This window comes from Mirounga angustirostris, unplaced genomic scaffold (genome assembly GCF_029215605.1).
Source record: "Mirounga angustirostris isolate CCGP_5_RB_7025 unplaced genomic scaffold, mMirAng1.0.hap1 SCAF_3, whole genome shotgun sequence".
Lineage (NCBI taxonomy): Eukaryota > Metazoa > Chordata > Mammalia > Carnivora > Phocidae > Mirounga > Mirounga angustirostris.
In genome coordinates this window covers 68,795,402-68,823,002 of record NW_026991711.1, presented here as the reverse complement: position 1 = coordinate 68,823,002, position 27,601 = coordinate 68,795,402, and the positions used below count along the sequence as shown (strand labels likewise).

The 27,601-nt window shown below is 35.7% G+C and overlaps 1 protein-coding gene across 2 annotated transcripts in view; it reads left to right on the top strand.

Annotated features, from left to right (window-relative positions):
• BRCA2 (BRCA2 DNA repair associated) overlaps positions 1-27,601 on the top strand; it is a 61,323-nt gene that overhangs the window by 1,750 nt on the left and 31,972 nt on the right. For both annotated transcript variants that reach the window (XM_064586226.1, XM_045869291.3), the window contains exons 3-13: positions 1,703-1,948; positions 8,283-8,391; positions 9,032-9,078; positions 9,171-9,211; positions 9,401-9,512; positions 10,259-10,308; positions 10,553-10,664; positions 12,348-13,454; positions 15,552-20,552; positions 22,382-22,477; positions 24,917-24,986. In XM_064586226.1, coding sequence (XP_064442296.1) covers positions 1,703-1,948; positions 8,283-8,391; positions 9,032-9,078; positions 9,171-9,211; positions 9,401-9,512; positions 10,259-10,308; positions 10,553-10,664; positions 12,348-13,454; positions 15,552-20,552; positions 22,382-22,477; positions 24,917-24,986 — 6,991 coding nt within the window. The remainder of the gene's footprint in view (positions 1-1,702; positions 1,949-8,282; positions 8,392-9,031; positions 9,079-9,170; positions 9,212-9,400; positions 9,513-10,258; positions 10,309-10,552; positions 10,665-12,347; positions 13,455-15,551; positions 20,553-22,381; positions 22,478-24,916; positions 24,987-27,601) is intronic.

Genomic DNA, 27,601 nt, shown 5'->3' with positions numbered 1-27,601 from the left:
GCCTCACACAACAATGTAGTTGAAAAAAGGAGTATTTTAATAGTCTTCAGTTAATTGTGGGTAACTTTGATAATATACCAAAACTTGAGAAGTGGTAGTTTTAAGAGTTGCAGTATGGAATGGGAAACCGTATTATCATGAATTTTTCATTCCCTTTGTTACATTTAATTCTATTCGTCTTTCTTGCACTTTGAATAAATCTTTTATCTGTGTTGTAACATCAGACACTGATCATTTGGAAAATGTCAGTGTTCTGAATTACACAGATTCCATATATTGACACATTAATATTAAACTAAAAATTGTATTTTATGTATTAAACTATATAATTAATTATTTAATTAATTTAAATTAATTATTCCATATATTGACACATTAATATTAAATTATAAAATTATATTTTATGTATTAAACTATAAAAATTACATTCATTAATTAGCTGATCTCATCAGAAAAGTCTTTTAAGATTAGGAAGATATCAAGTTTACAAAGGCTAATAAAGTTTAACAAATTTCTAATTCCCATTTAAAAACCTCCTATCTGGGGGCGCCTAGGTGGCTCAGTCGGTTAAGCGTCCGACTCTTGATCTCAGCTCAGGCCTTCATCTCAGAGTCATGAGTTCAAGCCCCACATTGGACTCTGCACTGGGCATGGAGCCTACTTTAAAAATTTTTTTAAAAATAAAAGCTCCTATTTTATCATTGGCAGCAAACTTTTTTCTGCAGTGACAGGCTAACTTCATTTTCAAGAAAATGTCTACCAAATCACCCAACTCAAAATGACTTGTTCTTTCTACTAAAAATGGCTTTCCGTGAAAAAAGTGCTAATTCAGCTAACTTGTAATGAGTGCTTTTTTAGACAACTATGGTACTTAAATATACAAAAATGCTTTATGCATACTTTCCATTTTGTCATAGAGAATATTAAAAAGATGTGCTCAAGAGTTGGGCTTTATAAAACTAATTTTTACTGCTTCATTAATATTTTAAGTTAGACTGGCTTTTTGGTTTTGTTTTTGAGAAGTGCATGATGTGAATGCAATTACTAGCACAGTTTATTGCCACTGCCTTGACTCATGCAAAGATGTCATCAGTTTTACCTACCAGGGTTGCAAATGTCAACATGGTGAAAAAGAGAAACAGTGCCCTAGTATTATTATGAAAATAGTTTTTACCTTATGGACCTCCTGAAATTGTCTTGGGGACCTCAGCCCCTGCCACAGTCCACAGACCACACACTGAAAATCAGTACTTTAAGGGTGGATAGATCATAATAGAAGTTTTGTCATTTCTCTTTAACAAGAACTCTTTTTAGTCCATTTTATTTGAGTCTACATGTTCCTGTACCTATAGATTTATCACATCCATTTATATTGTCTTTGTAATTAAATTGTATCTGTGGAATGCCTTCTTATTATGAATGACTTTTGTCTCCGAATCATGAATATAAGAGAAAGAAAATTTCAGAAAAGCTAGCTAATGTAGCTAGGAGCAATCACCTTGTAATTTTTGTAAACTCTTATTATACCTTGCTACAGATTGAAAGGAGAATAGGTTAATGATCTTGTTTAATTAATATGCTTTAACAAAAGTAATCTACAGTCAAAATCTCAAGCATCCTTTTCTTTATTATGATTTTTACAGACCCATGAACTTACCTGTCACTGATTAAAACCAAGATGGAATTTTTCTTTTTCTTACAGATTTAGGACCAATAAGTCTTAATTGGTTTGAAGAACTTTCTTTAGAAGCTCCACCCTATAATTCTGAACCCACAGAAGAATCTGGGTATAAAATCAGTTATGAACCAAACCTATTTAAAACACCACAAAGGAAAACTTATCATCAGTTGGCTTCAACTCCAGTAATATTCAGAGAGCAAAGTCTAATTGTGCCAATGTACCAACAATCTCCTTTAAAAGAATTAGATAAATACAGGTTAGACTCAGGTAAGTAATGTGGTACAGTAAACTAGGGAAAAACATGAACCAGAAATTCAGATAAACCTATGTTAAAACTCCCAGCTCTATTGTTAATTGTGTCATGTTGGTCAAATCAACCTCTTCTCACTTTCCCACCTGGAAAATGGAGATGGTGAACATAATGTCTGATAAGTTTGGATTAAATAAAATAATGTGGGTACTTAGTAAGTACTCCTTTTCCTCCCTCCTTTGATTAAATATTCTGCCTAGTGAGATTTGTTAAATTATGTCTTTCCTATACCAAAAAAAAGTAGGCCTTGTTTTGATGTTAATTAAATAAACTCTATTTCTGCAGGTTATCACAGGGCAGAGAAGGTTATTTTTATCAATTTTCTTTAAATGTCTTTTGACTTGGTAGCTGTTTCCCTGGCATACATGCCAGATATTCCAATCAATCATGTAATAAGAGTACATAGTCGTTCAACTGTTTATTACTTCAAGAGACATATTCTCCCTTTCTTTGGAGTATGACTCTAAAGGGGAATGAACAGTAGACAGAGAACAGTCTAAGATTGAATGTGGTACGTGTGAAAAGCAAAGTACAAAAAGTACAATGAGAGTTGAGAAGAAAGAGCATAAATAGGTTTGGGAGGCATTAGAGAGTGATTCATTTGAATTAAACCTTGAAGGATAGGTGAGATTCAAAAATTTGAAGATGGCATAGAGTAATGATGTACAAGGCCAAGGGGAAAACATGAGGAAGAAGATATAGGTTGTTAAGAGAATGTTAAATAATTCAGATTGTTTGGAATGTTGCATGTCTAAAAGGGACCAATAAACTTAAGGCTAAAAAGAGCACAAAGAGCCAGGTATTGAATGCCAGACTTAAAAAACTGAATTTGATAGGTTGTTGAGCAGAAAAATCCCATGTAAATTTGATCATGCTACGTCCTGCCTCAAACCTTTGATTACCTCCTTTTGCCTTCATGATAATATCTTTTTTTTTTTTTTAAAGATTTTTTATTTATTTATTTGACAGAGACAGAGATAGCGAGAGCAGGAACACAAGCAGCGGGAGTGGGAGAGGGAGAGCAGGCTTCCCACCGAGGAGGGAACCCGATGCGGGACTCGATCCCAGGACCTTGAGATCATGACCTGAGCCGAAGGCAGGCACTCAACCGACTGAGCCACCCAGGCGCCCCCTTCATGATAATATCTTAACTCCTTAATATGACTTACAAGTTTCTTTATAATCTGGCCTCTCACGCCTTGTGCTGCCATAATCCCCCTCTCACCCATCCTCAATTTGCCATTCATTCATACTGAATTTCTTTTTGAAATTGCTCTTTGGCTCCTTATATACTTCTTCCTACCTTTTTATCTAGCTGATTCATGCTCATCTTTCAGGTCTTGACGTATCTATCTGCTTCTGGGCAGTTTTCCCTGTCACACTCATTTAGCTTCTAATGGAGGAGACTTCTATAAGCAGTTATAGTGGAATAAATGCTATGAAAAAGGAAATTCATGGTACTAGAAAATGCACACACAAAGAGGATATAGGTAATGGGCAAAGGTTTTCTTGTATGTTGTTGGATACCAAGTGGCATACAAAGTGACTATTCAGTAAAAATTTATAGAATAAATGACTGTTTTGTTTTAGAAAGCCTAATAACTGCGGCACCTGGCTGGCTTCGTCAGTTAAGCATCCGACTCTTGATTTCAGCTCAGGTCATGATCTCAGGGTCCTGGGATCAATCCTGGAGTCGGCCTCCGTGCTCAGCAGGGAGTCTGCTTGAGGACTCTCTCTCTCCCTCTGCCCCTCCCGCAGCTCAAAGGCACTTGCACACACACTATCTCTCTCTCTAAAATAAATAAGTAAATCCTTAAAAAAAAAAAGAAAGCCTAATAACTGGCAACCATCTTTGGAGATGTGTTTTCAAAATGTGATGCCTGGATCATGAGAATCTCCTGAAGTGCTAAATGAAAGAAAAGATTTCAGGCCCTATTCTGAATCTACTAAATTAGGAATCTCTAGAAATAAAACTTATAAGTCTACATTTTAAACTAATCAGGTGATTCTCATGGAAACAAAGACTGAAGGCAGGGAGATCAATTAGACATAATGGTCCAGGTGGTAGGGGGCCAAGTGCCTGAATTAGAGTAATGGTAGTGAAAGTGGATATGAGAGATAGAAACTGTAAGACCCCACAGTAGCCTAGACCTGGAGATTTCAAAGAAAGGATCGAATCACAGGTTTAGAGCATAACTAAGAATATAATGATGACATTCATAGACATTGTAAGCACTGGAGGTAAAACAGGTTTTACCTGTTTAGAGGGAAAAAGTGTCAGGGCGTCTGGGTGGCTCAGTTGTTTAAGCATCTGCCTTCAGCTCAGGTCATGATCCCAGCGTCCTGGGATCAAGTCCCACATCGGGTTCTCTGCTCAGTGGGGACCCTGCCTCTGCCTCTCTCTCTCTCTCTCTCTCTCTCATGAAAAAATAAAATATTTTAAAAAGGGAAAATGCTTGAAAGGATGAAAAAAAAAATAGGTTGAGTTTTGGACTGCAGTTTGGGACAGTAATAGGGTGTTAAGGTGATGTCCCGAAGGCTTTGGGGAATACAAGACTGAAACTAATGAAAGAATACAGGCAGGAGAGAAAGCTATAGGAACCAACTATCTATTTGGAAAGTGATAAAGTCATCACACGTAAGTGAGGAAACTGATTATGATGAGGCCTAGGATTGAGCCTTAAGGAATATTTAGCAGATGAAATGCAGTACACAGAAAAGGGAATCGTTCATTCAATATTCCGTGCTTACTTTGTGCCTGGCAACTTGCTAGGCATTAATGATACAAACATGAATAGATGGCTTTTGACTTTTAGGAACTCAGTCTTTTATGGGACAAAATACATAAATAAATACACTGGTGTAGTATATGCTATAATAGGAACATATGCAAAGTGCTATGTTGTGGGCATAGTAAAGGGAGCAGCCATCTATTTTTTTTTTTTTTTAAAGATTTTATTTATTTGACAGAGACACAGCGAGAGAGGGAACACAAGCAGGGGGAGTGGCAGAAGGAGAAGCAGGCTTCCCGCGGAGCAGGGAGGCTGATGTGGGGCTCGATCCCAGGACCCTGGGATCATGACCTGAGCCGAAGGCAGCTGCTTAACTGACTGAGCCACCCAGGCGCCCCGCAGCCATCTATTTAATGTGCTCAGGAAAAGCTTAGTAAACCAGTTTATGCTGAATCTACTGAATCTTGAAAGACCTACCTAGAATCACTGGTTTATTCTCTAATTTAACTTGTTGGAATTGGTCTATCTATAATTAGGGAAGGAATGGAATGAATAAATAAGGCTACTCTGGACTTGCTGCAAAGGAATTAAATTTTTTAAGGTTGTAGTGCATAAATAATTCTGACTGTAGTTTCCTGATACCTTTTGTTTTTGTTTAGTTTAAATTCAATATTAAAATGTAAGACTTAAGCTGTTTTTTAACCTACTTGTTTAGTTCTAACATCTATTGTTTTTTTAAAAAGAATTATCCCTAAAGTTTCATAAGGAAATGTGCTATTTCTGCTTCTCAGCAGTCCTTCTGCATAAAATCATCTGAGTTTATCTCTCCATTATTCAGCCTATTTATGAGATTCTCAGGTTACTTGGGAAATGTTTATTTGGGTATGAACTTATTTTTGCCTGGTTCATTTTTTTACTTTTTATTTTTTACATTTGGGTTTTTCATTACTAAGCCAGTACTGATACTTTATTATTAACTGAAGTCGCTTGTTTACATTAGGGTTCATTCTCTGTATCGGTCTGTGGATTTTGACAATTATAAAACATCATGTATACACCATTACAGTATCCTACAAATCCTAAAAATCCCTTGTGTTCCACCTATTCACAGCCCCCTCACCCACCCAACCCTGGCCACCACTGATTTTTTTTGTTGTCTATAGTCTTGTGTTTTCCAAAATGTCATATAGTTGGAATCATAGAGTATATAGCCTTTTCAGGCTAGCTTCTTTTACTTAGCAATGTAAGTTTCCTCTACATCATTTCGTGGTTTGATACCTCATTTTTTTTGTTTGTTTGTATGGTTTTAAAGATTTTATTTATTTGAGAGAGAGCACGAATTGGGGGAGGGGCAGAGGGAGAGGGAGAAGCAGACTCCCTGCTGAGCGCAAAGCTGGAAACAGGGCTTGATCACTTCCACACCCTGGAGATCATGACCTGAGCCAAAGTCAGACGCTTAACCGACTGAGCCACCCAGGCGCCCCATATCTCGTTTCTTTTTATCACTGAATAATGCTGTATATGGATATACCAGTTTGTTTATCTGTTCACCTACTGAAGAACATCTTGGTTGCTTCCAAGTTTTGGCAGTTATAAATAAAGCTGCTGTATCATGTGCAGGTTTTTGTGTGGACCTAAGTTTTCAACTCATTTGGGAAAATACCAAGGAATATGATTGCTGGATCTTATGGTAGGAATATGTTTACTTTTGTAAGAAACTGCAAATTGAATTCCAGAGTGGCCGCATCATTTTGCTTTTCCGTCAACAGTGAATGAGAGTTTTTCTTGTTCCAAGACCTCATCAGCATTTGGTGTTGTCTTTGTTTTGGACTTTAGCCATTCTATTATAAGTGTGTGTAATAGCTCATTGTTTGGTTTATTTAACTGCAGGGTTTTTCTTCCTGATTAAGATCTTTGTTAAAGTGAACGGGGAAAAGGTGAAATTTTTAAAAATACATTTAGATACTTTTCAGTATCTTTAACTAAAAGTGTCGTAAGGAGGTTGGATATTTTGTCAAAATGGGGTTTTTAACTCACATGTATATTTGGCTTATTAGTGATTATGTCTATTTCCTGTTACTTGAGAAATAAAAATATAATGCAGTGTTTTGTCTGTGCTACTACAAATAGTTCTCAGTTTGTTCTTTGCCTTATTTTATTAACACTGATATGACTTATTTTTCCCAAAACTTTTCTAAGTTGGAGATTATAGGATCAGTTAAAGAACCCGTTGTTTTAAAGCAATTTTTACGAGTAATAATAAGTGCCTTGAATGCCATATTTGTGATACAGAAAATAGGAATATTGAAAAACTATAAATGGGATGTGATAGAGCCACATACAGCTTTAGAAACCCTGTCTGAGCATTATTGCTTAGAAAGTAGAGGTGTTCAACAACAAGTATTTTCTAATCATTGCTAATTCATTCAGCCAGGAATTGTGGCATGACTGTAACATCAGACATTGATTGTAGTTGCTAAGGATACAATGATAAATAAGACAAGATCCCTACCTCAAGGAGCTCACATTCTAGTAGGGGAAGCAGGGATGGTGTATGATAAACTCTGTGGGAACATATGGTGGCAGCAATCACTTAATCTCATGTTAGGGACCACTAAATTTTTCCAGAGGAGGCAGTTTCAAAATGGAAGCCTGAAAGAGGATATTCCAGGTCAAGAGAAATAGAGAGAAATAGTCTGTACAAAGGCCTAGAGCGAAAGAGTGCATTCATACAGGATATGCAAGTGGTTGGGTGTAGCTGAAAAGGAGAGTGTGAAAGAATGTCGTAGCAATTGAGAAGTCAGATCCTGAAAGTCCTTGTTACTTGGGAGGTTTGTTTGTTTGTTTGTTTGGGGGAGTGGGGGTTGGAGTTTGAGCCTGATCTTGAGAACAAGATCTTGAAAGGTTTTCAGCAGAAGATCTGATTTGGTACCTTGGTAGGTTTTTAGTAAATGTCTTTTTCTTTACTCTTAGCCTCCATGATACCATAGTGCATGTGACTTAATCATAGGACATACAACATTCTGTTCTGTATTCCACTTCTGTGGAATTTCAAAAAATTTCTCCTGCTATATTATGAACTCTTTGAAGTTAAAGCTGTCTTGAATTGTATTTCCCAAAGTGTCTTATGTATATTATATACTTGTTGAATGGGGGCAGACATCCTTTGAGACATCCCCTTTTGGCAGGAATCAGCAAACTGAGAAACCAGTTCAGACTAAACTCTGTATATATTCTCCTTCCCAGTATAGATGAGACTTTTTGTTTTTAAATACTTCTAGAGATGGGGCTTCTGGGTGGCTCAGTTAAGCATCTGACGTTGGCTCAGGTCATGATCTCCAGGGTCCTGGGAGGGATCAAGTCCAGTGTTCAGCTCTGCGCTCAGCAGGGAGTCTGCTTCTCCCTCTCCCTCTGCTCCTCCCCCTGCTTGTGCTCGCTCTCTTTCTCTCAAATAATAAAATCTTTAAAAAAAATAAAAAATAAAAATAAATACTTTCAGAGAATGAAAATTCACAATCCAGAGCATATATATCTTCACTGAATTATTGTACTGTTTCAGGAAAGGATATTACCAATAGTAAACATAAAAGTTGTTGCACAAGGAAGTCTAAAATGGATCAAACAAATGATGTTACCAGCCCACCTCTAAATTCTTGTCTTAGTGAAAGGTATGATGTGTTATATTAAAATATTTAAATGAAACCTTTTCCTCCATATGCTATTTGTTTTATAGAAATACATCTAATTTTCATGCTAGTATTTTGACTAAGAGCCTGAAAGAGAATCTTCTATTTTTAAATAATCTCCTTTTAGGTTGAGTCCTTTAATACAATAATTTTTACATTAGAAACATTTACTTTGTTTTTCTTGTAATTTTGAATTCATTGGTTTCTGTTTATAGTCTATGAAGTTTTTGAGTTACAAAAATGATGAAAAGCAACACCCTTGAAATAGCTTAAAATAAATTATTTGTGTACTCTGAATCATTTGAGAGATTATGATGCTTTTATAGATTCACTTTACATAATTTTTAAATTCAAAACATACAGTTCCTAGGAGCTGAAATTTTTGAGTACTTTATACATTACTTTTAGTGGACATTTTAAATATAATTTAATAGTTAATTCTTTATGAGATGTTTGCTTTTTAAAAAATAACAAAATATTACAAAGTAGTATAAGTCTAATAATTGATGTGACTGAGAATCCTTTTTTCAATGAGATTAATATTTTGTTTCTTCTTGCCATTTCTTTTATCTTTGAATAATCTGAAGGATTTGTGTTTGTTTTGTTTTGTTTTTTGTTTTAGTCCTGTTCCACGATGTGCACATATAACACCACAAAGAGAGAAGTCGGGTATGATTAAAAACAAGGCTTTTTATTTCTAAAATACTCTTAAATTTTAATAAATATAAAACTTAGTAATTTTCCCCTCATTTTACCCCCAGTGGTATGTGGAAGCTTATTTCATACACCGAAGCTTATGAAGGTAAATATTCTGCCTGGTTTATTTTTATTGTGTAGTAATTGAGAATTTGACAACAGTCTCCTACTTTTGCCCTGAGATTTACAAATATGTACCTACAATCTCATGTAGGCATTCAGTAAATGGTAAATGAAAAAAATACTCTTACTCATTAGTGCATTTCTGTGAAATAAATATTTTCTTTATTTCCAGGGTCAGACACCAAAACGTATTTCTGAAAGTCTAGGAGCTGAGGTGGATCCTGATATGTCTTGGTCAAGTTCTTTAGCCACACCACCAACCCTTAGTTCTACTGTGCTAATAGGTAATAATAGCAAATGAGTATTATGGAAGACGGTAGATGACATTAATATGGTATCATCTCTAAGGCTTCTGACAAAAAGACTATATGAAAAAATAAGTAGTAATTAGATTAGATAATACTATCTTTGAGAAGTGTGTTAGTAGTTCAGGATAGTTCTACTTAGTGTAGATTGGGACAAATCACAAGTACATTAAGTGGTGTTCTAGGAGTGGTATTCTGTAGGAGTCCATTTATAGGCAAACCAGGATTTTTAAAATTATTATTTTAGCAAAAATAAATTCAATTTTGATTTCTCTTTGGCTGGGAATTTAACTTTGTTTTTTGTTGTTGTTGCTTAGATGAAATAACAGAGGTAAAAGCATGTTAAAAAGTAAGAAATATTTAACATAAAATATACTTTTAGACAGTATTATTATCTAAATAAATGCTAAAGTCTACAAGCTTTATCTTTTAAGTCATGACCCCATAGCTCCATCTGATTTCCTAAGTCTTTATGGATAGTATCACCTAAAGTCAGGGTCATCAAACCAGTTTCTTAGAAGCACCTTATGAGTGGTACTAAGGAATTGAATGTACCTTATGTTGATTGACGTTTCTAATTACCATACTTGAGTCGATTCATTTTGTTTCAAATGCACCATTTACTGAAGTAGTATATGTGTCTTGTCTGACCAAAAAATACTTAAGTTTTCACATTAGTGTATGGTATATAATACCATATAGATAAATTGAATTTTTTTTTATAGTCAGAGATGAGGAAGCATCTGCAGCTGTATTTCCTAATGACACTACCGCCGTAAGTAAATATGACAACTTGATTATGCTGTTGCAGTTGCTTACAATTTTAGAATGCCTTGAAAAATTATTTATCTTGCATTTTTTCCTTCCTTAATTTATGACTTATCTAAGCCTTTGAGAAGGTCTCTAAGCCTGATCCTATATTTGATTTGACTTCATATGAAGTAATTCTGTCTCTAAGTTGAATATAAATGCATAGTGAGAGTTTTTATACTAGTGACTTTAAAATATAACTTTTGCAGACTTTTAAAAGCTGTTTTTCTAACCATGATGAAAGTCTGAAGAAAAATGATAGGTTTATCCCTTCTGGGCCAGACAAAGAAAACAAAAATCAAAGAGAAGCTAAAAGTCAAGGTAAGTCCTTCTGTTTAATTGAACTGCTATTTTTAACTGACATCATTGAAGTATTGCTCTTCCTTTCTTGAAGAGAAAATACATTGCTTTTCCTTCTTAATTACTGAACATACTGTGCATAGAAGCTAACTTGATTTATTTTTTCAAAATATTTATTTGAGAAAGAGAGGGAGGGAGGGAGGGAGAGAGAGGGGCAGAGGGAGAGGAGCAAGCAGACTCCCTGCGGAACAAGAAGCCCAAAGCAGGGCTTGATCCCAGGACCCTGAGATCATGACCTGAGGCAAAGTCAGATGCTCAGCTGAGTCACCCGAGGTGCCCTGAAGCTAACTTGATTTAAATGAAAATGTTTAATCATGGTAAGATAATACCATTCAAGATGCTGTTGTAGGGGCACCTGGGTGGCTCAGTCAGTTAAGCATCCGCCTCTTGGTTTCGGCTCAGGTCATGATCTCGGGGTCCTGGGATCCAGTCCTGTATTGGACTCAGCAGGGAATCTGCGTCTCTTTCTCTCCCCCTGCCCCTCCCCCAGCTCGTGTATACTCTTTCTGTCAAATGAATAAATAAATCTTAAAAAAAAAAAAGATGCTATTGTGACATAAAAAAACCTACAACTCAGACCTTACAGAGATAAGAATAAAACTAGTATTCAACAAAATGTGAAGGTCTTATTTTCTAATTAGAAAGTAATTAGGGTTTCATGGGTATCAAAAGTTACCTAATCAGATCATTGGAATTTTGCATTTTGGGGGGCACCTGGGTGGCTCAGTCAGTTAAGCATCTGCCTTCAGCTCAGATCATGACCCCAGGGTCCTGGGATAGAGCCCCACGTCGGGCTCCCTGCTCAGTGGAGAGACTGCTTCTCCCTCTCCCTCTGCCCCTTCCCCTGCTTGTGCTCTCTCTCTCTCACTCACTCTCCCTCTCTATCTCAAATAAATAAATAAAATCTTCAAAAAAAAAAAAAGGAATATTGCATTTTTCTCTTTATCTCAAATAAATAAGATCTTTAAAAAAAAAAGGAATATTGCATTTTTCTTAGTATGTGTGTGTGTCTGTGTAAATGTGTAGGACTGAATAACTGTGTATATGTGTGTGTGTGTAAAATCATATTTTACTCTCAGTTATTGTAAGGCCACAAATTTTTTTTTAGATTTGTTTATTTTAGAGAAAGAGAGAGCATGGGGGGGGTGTAGGGAGGGGCAAGGAAGAGGGAGAGAGAATCCCAAGCAGACTCCTGATGTGGAGCTCCATCTTAGGACCCTCAGATCACAACTTGAGCCAAAACCAAGAGCTGGATGCTTAACCGACTGCACCATCCAGGTGCCCCAGGCCACAAAATTAATTTGGAACATCTGGTTTGATAAATCTTAGAATGTTAAATTGCATATATATAGTAAGATTGAGTTTTAATTGTGTAGAGCTGATAAAGGTTATTAGGACCTGGCGTATGAGTAAAAGGCTTTGGGAACATTGGAATCAATCTTTACCAGAAGAACAGTAGAAGAGTGGCACTCCCTCCCTCTCCCCTCCCCCCAAAAAAGCTGGCATTCAGGATAACCCTTTAAATACTACCTTATGTGTTATTTAGTATATACTATTTCTATGAGAGAGGTTGCAAGAATAGTATAAATTATATGACTGTATTTTGAAATGTTGTTATTACGCTTCTGTTTTAAATTTTAACAGGTTTGGGGAAAATGTTAGGGAATTCATTTGGTAAAGTAAATAGCTGCAAAGACCATTTTGGAAAGTCAACACCAAATGTCCTAAAAGATGAAGTACATGAAACAGTTGCAGATGTTTCTGAAGAAGATAGTTTTTCATTATGTGTTCCTAAATATAAAACAAGAAATCTACCAAAAATAAAAACTAGCAAGACTAGGAAAAATATTTTCAGTGAAACAAAATGTGAAGAAGCTAAAAAGCAAATGAAAGAAGATAAACATTCATTTTTATCTGAAATGGAACCAAATGACAGTGATCCATTAGATTGGAATGTAACAAATCGGAAGCCCTTTGGGAATGGAAGTGAGAAAATCTCCAAGGAAGTTGTACCGTCTTCAGCCTCTGAATGGCCCCACCTAACTCTCTCAGGTCTAAGTGGAACCCAGATGGAGAAAACACCTCTACTGCATATTTCTTCTTGTGACCAAAATAATTCAGAAAAAGACTTCACAATCACAGAGAAAGAAAGCACCAACTTTATAACTTTGGAAAATTCTTTGCCACAGATTTCAAGTGTACCAAAGTATTCAGAGATGACATTAAAAGAGGAAACAGTGGTAAATAAGATAGATGAAGGGCAGTGTCTTGGATCCCATGAAGATTCCATTCCTTCAGTAAAGCAAGCAATATCTGAAACTACTCTAATAGCTTCTCCACATCAGGGTATCAGAAAGTCTATATTCAGAATAAGAGAATCACCTGAAGAGACGTCCAGTGCAGTGTTCTCAAATAATATGACTGATCCAAACTCTAAAGAAGAACCTGAAGCCCCTGAAAGTGGATTGGAAAAACATACTATTTGCTCACAGAAAGAGGATTCTTTAGGTTCAATTGATAATGGAAGCTGGGCAGCCACTCTCAAACATACTTCTGTAGCTTTGAAGAATTCGGGTTTAATATCCACTTTGAAAAAGAAAACAAAGAAGTTTATTTATGTTATAAATGATGAAACATCTTATCAAGGACTGAAAACGCAGAAAGACCAGGAATCGGGACTAACCAACCATTCGGCCGTATTTGAAGCAAACGCTTTTGAAGGACCACTGACATTTACAAATGCTGATTCAGGTACCTCTGTTTGGGTGTGAGTGAGAGAGAATGGTGCATATAGTTTTATGCATGGTGACAAGTTCTCTTATTTGAGTATGTGTCTCTTTCTTTAATCTTTCTAAAAAATATACTGCCTGCTTTCCTTCTTTAGTTTCTTTTTTGGTTTTCCGTCTGTGGTTTTTTGGTTTTTTAAAATGTCTATATCTTATATTTAGTGTGAGGCAATGTCTACAGGCATTGTTTGGGCCTTTGATTACCAGTGTTCAAAATCAAAATGATTTGTTGGATCAGTTTGCATAGTATGTACAATCCACTCTTGAGACAGAGCATGTGATTCATAAGAATCAAGAATTTGACTACTACTGCTTTAATTTTATTATATGCAAATTTGAGAATTCTATAAATATATTGTGCTATTTACTGTATATTCTCTAAGTCTTGTAAAAAAATAGAAAAGAAAAGCTAATAGCTAGCTAAGTTTAATGTAAGCCAGTTATAAAATAAAAATGATTTTTGTTGTTACATTGTTTTCTTAAATATTTAGAGATTATTTAGAGTTATTACTGTATCTCTGGGTGTCAGAGTGTACACAGTGAAAGTCAGTTTTTATTTGAGCAACGATTCCTTTATTAGTAACTAAATTGTATGTCAAAAAGATGATTTCATATTCCTTTGAGAAGATTTTAGTGGGTGGAATATCTGTGAATAATAGGTTTGGTAGAACTGGAGTACAGAGGGACTGTTTGAGATTTGGGTTAATTTCCAGAGAAAAATGTTTGGCACTGTGTATGTCAGAATTAAAATCAATGAACTAATAATGTAGTGGTGGTCACTGATTAAATAAAATGAGATTAATAATTTTGATTTGCTAATTAGGGAATTCAGAGGGTTGAAAAATTAACTCCGAGCAGTTTAACTCATTTGCCTTTATAATTGAGATCAGGTCATCCTTCAGGCCTTTCATCTGTAGAATCTGTTTTTAAAAATTGATTTTTGGGGGCGCCTGGGTGGCTCAGTCGTTAAGTGTCTGCCTTCGGCTCAGGTAGTGATCCCAGGGTGCTGGGATCGAGCCTCCATTGGGCTCCCTGCTCGGCAGAAGCCTGCTTCTCCCTCTCCCACTCCCCCTGCTTGTGTTCCCTCTCTCACTGTGTCTCTGTCAAATAAATAAATAAAATCTTTAAAAATAGGGCGCCTGGGTGGCTCAGTTGGTTAAGCGACTGCCTTCAGCTCAGGTCATGGTCCTGGAGTCCCTGGATCGAGTCCCGCATCGGGCTCCCTGCTCAGCAGGGAGCCTGCTTCTGCCTCTGACCCTCCCCCCTCTCATGTGCTCTCTCTCTCTCTCATTCTCTCTGTCTCAAATAAATAAATTAAAAAAAAAAAAATCTTAAAAAAAAAAAATCTTTAAAAATAAAAAACTAAAAATTGCTTTTTGGAGGGGGTACCTGGGTGGCTCAGTTGGTTAAGCATATGACTTTGGCTCAGGTCATGATCTTGGGGTCTTGGGATCAAGCCCTGCGTCAGGTTCCCCACTCAGCAGCGAGTCTGTTTCTACCTCTTCCACTGACCCTCCCCCTGACTCATGCACGCATGCAGGTGCACGCATGCTCTCTCTCTCGCGCCCGCTACCTCGCTCTTGCTCTCACCCTCACTGTCTCTCAAATAAATAAAATCTTTAAAAAATAAAAGTTGATTTTCTTCAATATAAAAGACTAAATTATCTAAAGGAAGTGATTACTTTTCTAATTCCTTTCCTTTGCCTTGCTTTTTTATCTGCTATTACACCCATATTAGCAATGAATTTTTTCCCATTTTATTTTCAGTAAAACTACTTTGTATTTTACTTATGGTAGCTAGCTGCCTTCTTGAACTACATACTAATTTTGATTGAATTGATACATGTTAGAAATACTAAGTCCTATTTATCTTTAGTTGGAAAATGTAATAACTTGAAATAGAGAATATTTAGAATTCTTTGTTTTAAGCCTGACATTCACTTCTTACTTTTCATGTAATTCTTGTTTTAGGTACTACTTTTTTTACTTAGTGGAAAATACTTAGTGAATGTGATTGATGGCACTTTAATTTAATTTTGTCACTTTGTGTCTTCATGCTTAGGTTTATCACATTCTTCTTCTATCAGAAAAAACTGTTTACAGAATGATTCTGAAGAACCAACTATGTCTTTAGCCAGCTCTTTTGGGACAATTCTGAGAAAAGTTTCCAATAATGGAACCAGTTCTAATAATAAAACAGTACCTCAGGATCTTGATTATAAAGAAACAAAAATTAATAAGGAAAAACTGCAGTCATTTATAACCACAGAAACTGATTGTCTGTCATCCTTGCAGGAAGAACCCTGTGAAGATGATGCAAAAAGTCAAAGAGTTTCAGATATAAAAGAAAAGGTCTTGCCTGCAGTAAGTCACCCTCCTGTGCCACATTCAGAAGTGGAAGGTGGTGGTATTCACTTTCAATCTCCAGAAAGCTTTTCATCTGACCATGGTAATACCAGTCTGTTAACTCCTAGCTCCAGGGATCCTCCATCAAACCCGGTCATGATTTCTAGAGGAAAAGAATCATATAAAATGTCAGAGAAACTAAAATGTAAGAATCATGAAGCTGGTTTTGAATTAACCAAAAATATTTCCATGGAAAAGAATCAAGAAATACATGTTTTAAATGCAAATTCTAAAAATGCTAAGCTGTTGTCAACTGAAAAATATGTAACAGTAGCATCACCTTCAATGAAGGTACAATTCAACCAAAATGCAAATCTCACTGCAATCCAAAAAGACCAAAAAGAAGCTACTTTAATTTCAAAAATAGCTGTCAGTCCAAACTCTGAAGAACTTTTCCCAGATGATAATAATTTTGTCTTAGAGATAACTGATGAAAGTAATATTTCTGGTTTAGGAAATATTAAGGAACTTCATGATTCAGACCTCTGTTGTGTAAGAGAACCTGTTCTCAAGAACTCTGCCACGGTGGTGTATACAGACATACATGACAAACAAGCAACCAAAGTGTCGATTATGAAAGACTTTGATTCATCAAACATAGATGATCTTACAGAAAAGAACAGAAATAGCATAAAGCAGCAACTAAAAATGACTCCAGATCAAGATTCAAAATCAGACATCACCTTGGATATAGTTAGGAAATCAAATGGAAATAATGATTACATGAATAATTGGTCAAAACTGTCAGATCCAATTTCAAATCACAGTTTTGGAAATGGCTTCAGAACAGCTTCTAATAAAGAGATAAAACTCTCGGAACACAACATTAGGAAAAGTAAAATGCTCTTCAAAGATATTGAAGAACGTTATCCTACTAACTTAGCATGTATTGAAATTGTAAATACCTCATCATTAGAAAGTCAAAAGAAATTAAGCAAACCTCTTGCACTTGATCCACAGTCAATTAATAGTGTATCTGGGTTTGTGCAGAGTAGCATATATGTTTCTAATAGTGAAAGTGGTCACACAGCTCCTCCAACTTTAAAGCGAGATTTTAATTCAAATCATAATTTAACACCTAGCCAAAAGGCAGAAATTACAGAACTTTCTACTATTTTGGAAGAATCAGGAAGTCAGTTTGAATTTACACAGTTTAGAAAACCAAGCCACATAATACAGAAAAATCCATTTGAAATGCCTGAAAACCAGCTGACTGTCTTGAATAGCACTTCTGAGGAATGCAGAGATACTGATCTTCATCTCACAATTAATGCCCCATCTTTCATTCAGGTAGATAGCAGTAAGAAATTTAAAGGTATACTTGGAGGTAAGCAGAAGTTTGCTTGCTTGTCGAGAACCAACTGTAACAGAAGTGCTTCTGGCTGTTTGACAGATAAAAATGAAGTGGAGTTTAGAGGCTTTTATTCTGCTCGTGGCACAAAACTGAATGTTAGTAGTGAAGCATTGCAAAAAGCTAAGAAGTTGTTCAGTGACCTTGATATCAGTGAGGAAACTTCTGTAGAAGTAGATACAATAAGTTTCTCCTCAAGTAAATGTAATGATTCTGCTGTTTCAATGATTCAGATAGAAGATTATAACAATGATAAAAATTTAAATGAGAAAAATAATAAAAGCCAACTAATACTAGAAAATAATATTGAAATGACTGCTGGCATTTTTGTTGAAGAAAATACTGAAGGTTACAAGAGAAATACAGAAAATGAAGATAATCAGTATACTAGTGCCAGTGGAAATACTCATAACTTAGAATCTGTTGGCAGTGATTCAAGTAAAAATGATACAGTTGATATTCATGAAGAAGAAAACAGTTTGCCATGTATTGATCACAACATAGATCTAAAATTACCTAGCCAGTTTATGAAGGAGGGAAACACTCAAATTAAAGAAGGTTTGTCAGATTTAACCTGTTTGGAAGTTGCACGAGCTGAAGATACATTTCATGTTGATATGTCAGATAAGCAGCAGTTCACAGCTAATACAATGAGGCAAAACATAAAAGATTTTGACATTTTTGATTTATCCTTTCAGACTGCAAGTGGGAAAAATATGAGGGTCTCCAAAGAGTCATTAAATAAAGTTATAAATCTCCTTGATCAAAAATGGACAGAAGAAGAATTGAATAACTTTTCAGATTCCTTGAATTCTGAATTACTTTCTGGCATAGATACCAACAAAATAGACATCTCAAGTCATGAGAAAACAGAAAATACTGAAAGAAAAGACAAAATAATGAAAGCAAGTGACCTAACTGGTACTGAAAATAAATTACTGACCCTCCAGCAAAGACCAGAAAGTGAAATCAAAAAGATCAAAGAACCTACTATGTTGGGTTTCCATACAGCTAGTGGGAAAAAAATAGAAATTGCAAAGGAATCTTTGGACAAAGTGAAAAATCTTTTTGATGAAAAAGAGCAGGATAATAGTGGAATCACTAATTTTAGCCTTCAAGGGGCAAAGATGTCCAAGGACAGAGAGGAATATAAAGATGGGCTTGAATTAGCATATGAGACAATTGAATTAACAACTGCCCCAAAGTGTGAAGAAATGCAGAATTCTTTAAAGGAGGAAAAACTTGTTTCTAATGAGGTTGCAGTGGCACCCAGGCTCTTAAGTGATAATTTATACAAACAAACTGAAAATCTTAAAATATCAGATCGTGCCTCTCTGAAAGTTAAAGTACATGAAAATATAGAAAAAGAAACAGCAAAAAAGCCTACAATTTATATAAATCAATCCACTTATTCAGCCATTGAAAATTCACCTTTAGCATTTTACACAGAAAATGGTAGAAAAATTTCTGTGAGTGAAGCTTCACCATTTGAAGCAAAAAAATGGCTTAGAGAAGGAGAATTGGATGATCAACGAGAAAAAATAAATGCTGCTAAGGTGATCTGTTTAAAAGAATATCCTGATGATTATGTAGAAAATCTTTCATGTGGAAATAGTTCAAGTAGTACCATAACTGAAAATGACAAAAATCATCTTTCTGAAAAACAAGGCCCAACTTATTTAAGTAATAGTACCATGTCAAACAGGTATTCATACCATTCAGATTTTTGTCATTCCACTGAGGTATATAATAAATCAGAATATCTTTCAAAAAATAAAGTTGATACTTCTGGTATTGAGCCAGTAATAAACAATGTTAAGGAGGGAGAAAACACTAGTTTTTCTGAAATGATGTCCACTGTAAGAGAAGCAGACACAGACCCACAAATTGTAAATGAAGATATTTGTGTTCAGAAACTTGTGACTAACTCTTCATGCAAAAATGAAAATACACCCATTAAAGTGGCCATATCTGACTCCGATAATTTTAATTCCATTCAAAAACTGAATCCTAATTCAAATAATGCTGTACCCGCATACAGTAGAGCAAGTAGTTTTGTTCCACACCAGTCAAAAGTGACAGAGGGATTTACAGACAACTGCAGTATGGTAATTAAGCAAAACACCAAGAGTAAATCAGACACTCACTATGCGAAAATTATGGCAGGTTATCCTAACGCACTGGATGACTCAGAGGATATTATTTTTACAAACTCTCTGGATGATGCCGAACATGGTTCATCTTCACATAAGGTTTTTGCTGACATTCAAAGTGAAAAAACTTTACAACTTAACCAAAGTATATCTGGATTGGAGAAAGTTTCTGAAATACCACCTTGTCAGAATAATTCCAAAACTTCTGATATATGTAAACTTAGTACAGGGAAGCTTCCCAAGTCTGTCTCTTACACTAATGCTTGTGGGATTTTTAGCACAGCAAGTGGAAAATCTGTACAAGTATCAGATGCTGCATTACAAAAGGCAAGGCAGGTGTTTTCTAAGATAGAAGATAGTGCCAAGCAACTCTTTCCCAAAGTATCATTTAAAAATAATGAACATTCAGACAAGTTCACAAATGAAGAAAATGCTATGCTACACACCTCCCAAAATTTACTATCATCTGCTGTCTTTGGATTTAGCACAGCAAGTGGGAAACAAGTTCCAGTTTCTGAAAGTGCCTTATGCAAAGTTAAGGGAATGTTAGAAGAATTCGATCTGATCAGAACTGAATGTGGTCTTCAGCATTCATCTACATCTAGACAAGATGTATCAAAAATACCTCCTCCCTCTTGTATTGATAAGAGAACCCCAGAACATTGTGGAAACTCCAAATTGGAAAAGGCCTACAATAAATTTAAATTATCAAGTAACTGTAACGTTGAGAGTGGTTCTTCAGAAAACCATTGCTCCATTAAAGTTTCTCCATGTCCCTCTCAGCTGAAGCAAGACAAACAGCAATTGCTACTGGGAAGCAAAGTATCTCTTGTTGAGAACATTCATCTTTTGGGGAAAGAACAACCTTTACCTAAAAACACAAAAACAGAAATTGGGAAAACTGAAACTTTTCCTAATCTTCCTGTGAAAACAAATACAGAAATTTGTTCTACTTACTCCAAGGATCCAGAAAACTATTTGGAAACAGAAACGGTAGAGATTGCCAAAGCTTTTATGGAAGATGGTGAGCTGACAGATTCTGAACTGCTAAGTCACACCAAACACTCTCTTTTTACACGCCAAAATACTGAGGAAATGGTTTTGTTAAATTCAAGAATTGGAAAAAGAAGAGGAAATGCACTTGTCTCAGTAGGTAAGTCTTTTTTTCCTTTTAGGTTACCAGTCACTTAAAATTAAGTCTTTAAAAATCATGGAATGCTAGCTTAAAGCAATTCAGGTTTTATAAGTTACATTTTTATAGACTTTTATGTATAGTTTAGGTGAAGGTGATTTCACTCTTGATATCTGAGTGTACTAAGAAACATGTTTTGAGGCTCTTTTAATGTATTTTTAGGGACTATTAGTATAGTTATAACTGAGAAATTACTGTTAAAGGTTTGTTTGCCTAGAAAATCTGAAACTTCTATCCTTATAACAGCCTGCATAATACAACTTAGTTACTGTTTTACAAATAAATATGAATATGTATATAGAGAGAGCATACAGAGGTTCCGACTCTGGCTCTTATGAACTTTAAAATAGGTTTCAGCTAAAGGTGGTAGTTTGCCTCCTGTTTTTTCATCTAGGAAGTATTCTAAAATCAGTTATTTTTAGCAGATAGCATTCTGGTCTTAATGCTATTTGGACTATAGTCTAACTTCTCTTTTAAATGTATATGTAACAACTTAGTTCAATTAGGTTATTGGAGGTGTGATTTTTTTTTTCTGTTAGTATCTCTGACAAGGAATAATCTTAAATAATTGAATCTGTTGATCAAATACAATTAAAGTAAATGCCATAACTAACTCTCCTGCTTTTAAGTGGATGATCTTAAATAATTAGCTCCTTTTAAAAAACTATAAACTCATAGAATTAAGTTATCACAGGTCTTGTTCAGTCTCTTCGGATTACAGGGGAAGACCATTGAAGGCAGTCAGTTCACTCTTCCACTTGGTGCCTTCAGTAACACTGCTGGGTACAGATTTGCTTGTTATCCGGGTCACATTCTGTACCAAGTTTATGTTATGGGAATAGTAGTAAGTTTATGATACTTACCTTAAACTATTGCTGTGCTCTAGTGAAAAGTCTGAAATGCAGATGCTTTAAGAGATTCACAGTTGTTTTATGGAAAATAGTGGCTTTATTTATAGGAACCCGTTTTGTTCATGTGTATTCCCAAGTGGGTTGGCCTGCTTAGAAAAAAAACAACTCAGACTTCTAATAAATGTTCTCAGCAGCATCACCATTTAATTTTCATCACCTCTATTATATATAAATACATAGCTTAATCAGCTTCTGGTTACTTGAATAGTACAGGCCCTTGTTAAACAATTAAATCACTTCATAATCTAACACTTGATAAAGCCTTTCATGGACATTTTTATTTCTTATTAAATTCTACAAATTCACTCCCTTTAATAAAGCATCAAAAAGCAAGGTACCTATTATCACATATTATCTCAGTAAGACATGAACATATATAACTCGAATTATGGTTTAATTTTACTCTCAGCCTTTGTAGAAATTTAAGTAATACTTTTACTAATATTTTAATGTAATTTTGGTAATTTTAAAAAGTCTTTTCTTCTACTCTAATTCAAGGACCTACATAATAAATTCCTTCTCAAGTTTAATGCAGAGTTTTACTTAAGAAATTTTGTCCATATTTCCAGTAAACCTACAGTTACATTCAGTGCCAGTTTATTTTATTAAAAGGTAGTGTATCTTTGGTAACTGGTAACATGTTTTTATCCCTAGATCCTGTTAGATAGTGGTGTTTTAAATGGTTAAAAAAAATTGATATTGAAAAATGCATTGTCTCTTTCAAAATAGAATGGTTGCTTTTTAAATTATAATTATCTTTTTTGCCTAATAAATTTTAAGAGTCAGTTTTGTAGTTTTAAAAAAATAGACTGTATAGGCTTTGGAAAAATAAAATTGATACTATTTGCTTTAAAAACATGTATGGAAATTTCTTTTTAGGAGAACCCCCAATTAAAAGAAACTTGTTAAATGAATTCGACAGGATAATGAAAAATCAAGAAAAATCCCTGAAATCTTCGAAAAGCACTCCAGATGGTAAAGTTTGCTTTGTATTCATATCTTTTCCCTCTCTGTAGGTACCACACACAGTATTTTTAAATTCTTTTTCTAAGCTTTTTTGAGTATATAGATAATTGGACAAGACTTTTACAGTGTGGTTTGCTAAAGATATGTCTTGCTTTGTTATGTGAGCTCTTCTTTCATAACGCCTAGTATGATGTGGAGGTTCTCCAAAATTGGGAAGCATGAAGTGATTATAGAATAGTGACTTTTTAAATAGAAAAGCTATAAAAATTTAGTAAGATCTTAGTGTAATAATTTAAAGCTTAGATTCTGGAATCCAGTCAAGCTTTTGACTGACCTTCACCATTCCACCAAAATCACTCTTTCCTAAGTCACATGGTGATCTCCATATTGGCAAATCCAGCAGCCATTTCTGTGTCATTTGGCTCCATCTTTCAGCCACATTAGATAGTTGGTCACTCACATGCTCTTGGTTCTCCTGCGTAGCCACTTCTTCGTTGTCTTTGTCTTTGCTGGCTCTTCCTTATTCATTCCTTTCTCTAAACATAGGAGTGCCCCATGGCTCTGTTCTCAGAGCTCTTCTCTGCCTAAACTTCAGTGACTACCAAAATTGTATCTGCAGGCTTAACTTGTCCTGGAACTCCAAACTTAATCATTCATTTGCCCTTGAACTTTTTGTACTTATATTACTAATAAGCATTTCCAAGTCACCACAACCAGTGCTGAACTCCTGATTCCATCCCTGTCCCAAACCCACTCTTCCTTGTTCTTTCCTTTCTCGCGCCATTCTGCCAATTGATACATCAAAACCTTAACGTCCTCATTTACTCTTTTGTTTCCTCATACTCCACACGCAGCCCATCAACAAGTCCTGTAGGTTCTACCTTTGAAATATAACAAGAATCTGACCATTTCTTCTCACCTCTGCGCCTGCCACCTTCATCCAAGCCACAATCATAGCTTCTAACTCATCTCTCTGTTTCTGCCTCTGCCCCTCCTCCAGGCTCTCAACATAGCAGCCAGAATCATCCTGGTAACAAAAAGGTCAGATCATGCCCCTTCAGTGCTTAAAACTCTCCATGGCTTCCTATCTCATTACCATGGAATACTTAAAAATAAATAAAACATGTAACTATTGCTCGCTATATACTTGGTTCCTGGGTTTGGAAAGGAAGAATTCAGATAGTGAGGGATAAACATATTGGACTATAGAGGCTTAGTTCTGAAACACATGGGATAAATCCCACAATAAATCTTTAATGACTATGTAGAGATCTTTCTCCTTTTTTTATTTTTTTAATTTTATTTTATTATGTTATGTTAGTCACACATCATTAGTTTTTGATGTAGTGTTCCATGATTCATTGTTTGCATATAACACCCAGTGCTCCATTCAATACGTGCCCTCTTTAATACCCATCACGGGGCTAACCCATCCCCCCCACCCCCCTCACCACTAAAACCCTCAGTTTGTTTCTCAGAGTCCATAGTATCTCATGGTTCGTCTCCCCCTCCAATTCCCCCCCCCCTTCATTTTTCCCTTCCTACTATCTTCCTTTTTTTTTTTTTTCTTTTAACATATAATATTAGTTTCAGAGGTACAGGTCTGTGATTCATCAGTCTTACACAATTCACAGCGCTCACCATAGCACATACCCTCCCCAATGTCTATCACCCAGCCACCCCATCCCTCCCACCTCCCACCACTCAAGCAACCCTCAGTTTGTTTCCTGAGATTAAGAATTCCTCATATCAGTGTTTCTCCTTTTTTATGGTTGCATAGTACTTGATCATGTGCCTGTATCAATGTATTCTAGTTTATTCAACCAATCCCCTACTAGTGAACTAGTTGAAGGTTTAAGAACTACAAGTTATGGGGCGCCTGGGTGGCTCAGTTGGTTAAGTGTCCCATTCATGGTTTCTGCTCAGGTAATGATCTCATGGGTCATGAGGTTGAGCCTTGCATCAGGCTCTGCGCTCAGTGGGGAGTCTGCTTGATGTTCTCTCCCTCCCTCTTCCTCTGCCCCTCCCCCCACTCATGCTCAACGTTCTTTCTGTCTTGCTCTCTAAAATAAATAAATCTTAACAAAAAAAAAAGTACAAATTGCATACCAAGAATAATATCTAAAGTTTGGCTTGTAAAACCTTCATAAGACTAAATTTTAAATTCGGTATTTGCATGGCAGTTAGCTTAACACTTTTGAGTTATGATTAACATCAGCTGATTAAATTTATAATGATTTCCTTTATATGTTTACACTGAGTTATTTGGTATATAGTCATCAATTTGTGAGTCAAATATTTCAAGTCTATAATATCAAAATTTTTATGTAAATATTTATAGTAATGTGTGATAAACAGGCATACAAAATAAAATCCCCCATTAGATTTTCATTAATACATAATGTAAAATACATTTTCATTAATACATAATGTGAAATATTTTTCTAGGCATCCTAAAAGACAGAAGCTTGTTTATGCATCATATTTCTTTAGAGCCAATTACCTGTGGACCCTTTCGGTAAGAGATACTTTGTTTTTTAATTCTACTAATATAATTTAGGAAAGGTATGGTTTTTGAAAGTAAATATTTCTAAAAATAATAATGGCACTAATATGCAATAAAGAAGTTAACACTTCCCTCTTTGAAAGCCTGCAAGTAAGTGTACTTTGGTAGTACTTTATAGTGCTATTCATATTATTATCTCATTTTCCAGTTTCTTAACATCTTTGGAAAGTAGACAAAGGTTTTATTCCAACTTTATGGATAAGAGAGATTAAGAGAGAATAAGGAAATTACTGAAAATCAATTTCAAATATATCAAAAAAGATGGCATATATTGAAAATATTCTCTTACCATCTCCTCTCTCTCAAAACCCTACCCAAATTACTAAGAGATTTTTTTTAACTTATAAATCCAGAAGGACAGTGATCAGAGAAAAAAACAACAAATTTTGGAAGCCAAAAAGCATGAAAGACTTAGCCCTTAGAAAGCTAAAACCTCACATTAGAGCAAGCAGAGAAGCTACCCAATTTCCCCTAAAGAACCCAAGAAAGACTCAAATTGGCAGCAGCATGTTCTTCTGAAGGTGAGGTAGAAAATAGATCAGTTGAAAATCTGTTTAAGAAACATCTGTATCCCCTCCCCTACTACAGGCAGCCATTTATCCCTTTTGTGCCAGAAGACCAGAAGGTTATTGTCTGGAAAAGATGAATTGGAGGGATTCTGAATTGGGAGGGTGGAGACACAGCAGGCACAGTTGAGGGGAGGTACTGAAAACAGAGATTAAGTAAAAAATCTGTTTATTGAGTAATGAGACTCCCAAGCCTCCTTCCCACACTTGGCTCCCAAATACTGGCAGCCAGGCCTCTAGGCAGAAGACTGGAAGATTTTTTTTCTGGGGAACATGACAGCTCAATAGAAAAGACTATAGGGGCACCTGGGTGGCTCAATCATTAAGCGTCTGCCTTTAGCTTGGGTCATGATCCCGGGGTCGAGCCCCACATCGGGCTCCCTGCTCAGCGAGGAGCCTGCTTCTCCCTCTCCCACTCCCCCTGCTTATGTTCCCTCTCTCGCTTTGTCTCTCTCTGTCAAAAAATAAATAAAAAATCTTTAAAAAAAAAAAAAAGAAAAGACTACAAATACAGTTGCAGGTACTCAATGAAACTGCATAGCCATGGCACTGGTTGGTGATGACAACAATTGACGAACCCCACAGCACACACTTCACTCTTAAATAAGGAGAGAATCAAGGATCACTAGTTATTGGAAGAAAGCCTCTGTGAAAGATAATATCCATAGTACAAAAACAAACAAAAAAGAAAGGAACTTAGAGGAAATAGATCATGCAAGGAAGTGAATGAAGTTTCAAAAAAACTAATATTCTCAGGATAGAGAACATATTGCATCCTTAAAATAAGAACAAGTTGTTATAAAAAGAGTTCTTATAAATTAAAACTATGATGACAAATTAACTCAGTAGAAGTAATAGAAGATAAAAGTTATGAAACCTCCAAAAATATAGAATAAAGAGATGAAAGAAGAAAAGATAATTAGAAAATTCAGTCCTATGGGCCTAACATCTGAAAATTTGGAGTTTGAGAAAGAAGGAACAAAGGAGAAGTGAAGAGAAATTTTCAAAGAAATAATTAAAGATACTTTATCCATACTGAAGGACAAGAGTTTGATTAAAAGGGCCCTCTGAATGAGCACATGAATAAAAATGCCTCACATTAAGGCTCATCCTTGTGAAATTTTAGAACGATAAGGGCAAAGGGAAACCTTAAATTTTCCAGCAAGCCAAAAAATCAGGTTTCAAAGTTGCAAGAGTCAACGGTATAAATTCTCGCCATTAACATTGGAGGCTAGAAGATTATGGATTCTGTAATGTATACTACAGAGCAATGCCTTTAAAATTCTGAGAGAAAATTATTTCCAGCCTAGAATCCTATCACTGACCAAAATATCAAAGAAGTGTGAGGTGGACCTTTTTCAGATGCAGAGTACCAAAAGGTGTATCTCCCATTATTTTTCTCAGAAAGCTCACAAAACCAGTACATAACAAAGAAGGAGGAAGAGGTGAGATTGAAGAAACAGGAATTGAACATAGAGAGGCAGAGGGAATCCCCCAGGCAGATGGTGCTGAGGGGAGATCCCAGAATGATAGCTGTGTCGCTAAGCCCAGACAGGCAGCTAGACCATTTTGGAACAGAAAAATAGAGCCCTGGGGAAGTCTGCTTACAAGATAAAATTGAAGCAGAACCTGAAGTCTTAATGTGGTAAGAAGCTTCTTGGTAAAGATGGGAGATTGAACATACTCACATATCTTCCATTGCCTTCCAGAGTTTTACCAAAACCACAGTGAGTGAACTTACACTCAAGACAGGGAGAACAGGAGAGGAGACCACAGTGGCTGTTTTTCAAAGCATATGGGAAAAAACAGATTCAGAATCATAATGGGGAGAGGAAAGAATCAACTGTGTTACACGGGAGAAGCCTCAAAAGCTGAGGAATTCATGAATCTTCAGAATTGGTGATGACAAAGGAAGGAGCCAGAACAAGGGTGCAGGTTGAAAATACATCGCCTCCACTCCATGAAGCTAGACAACTACCTCTTGTCCACTCTAACAGAAGA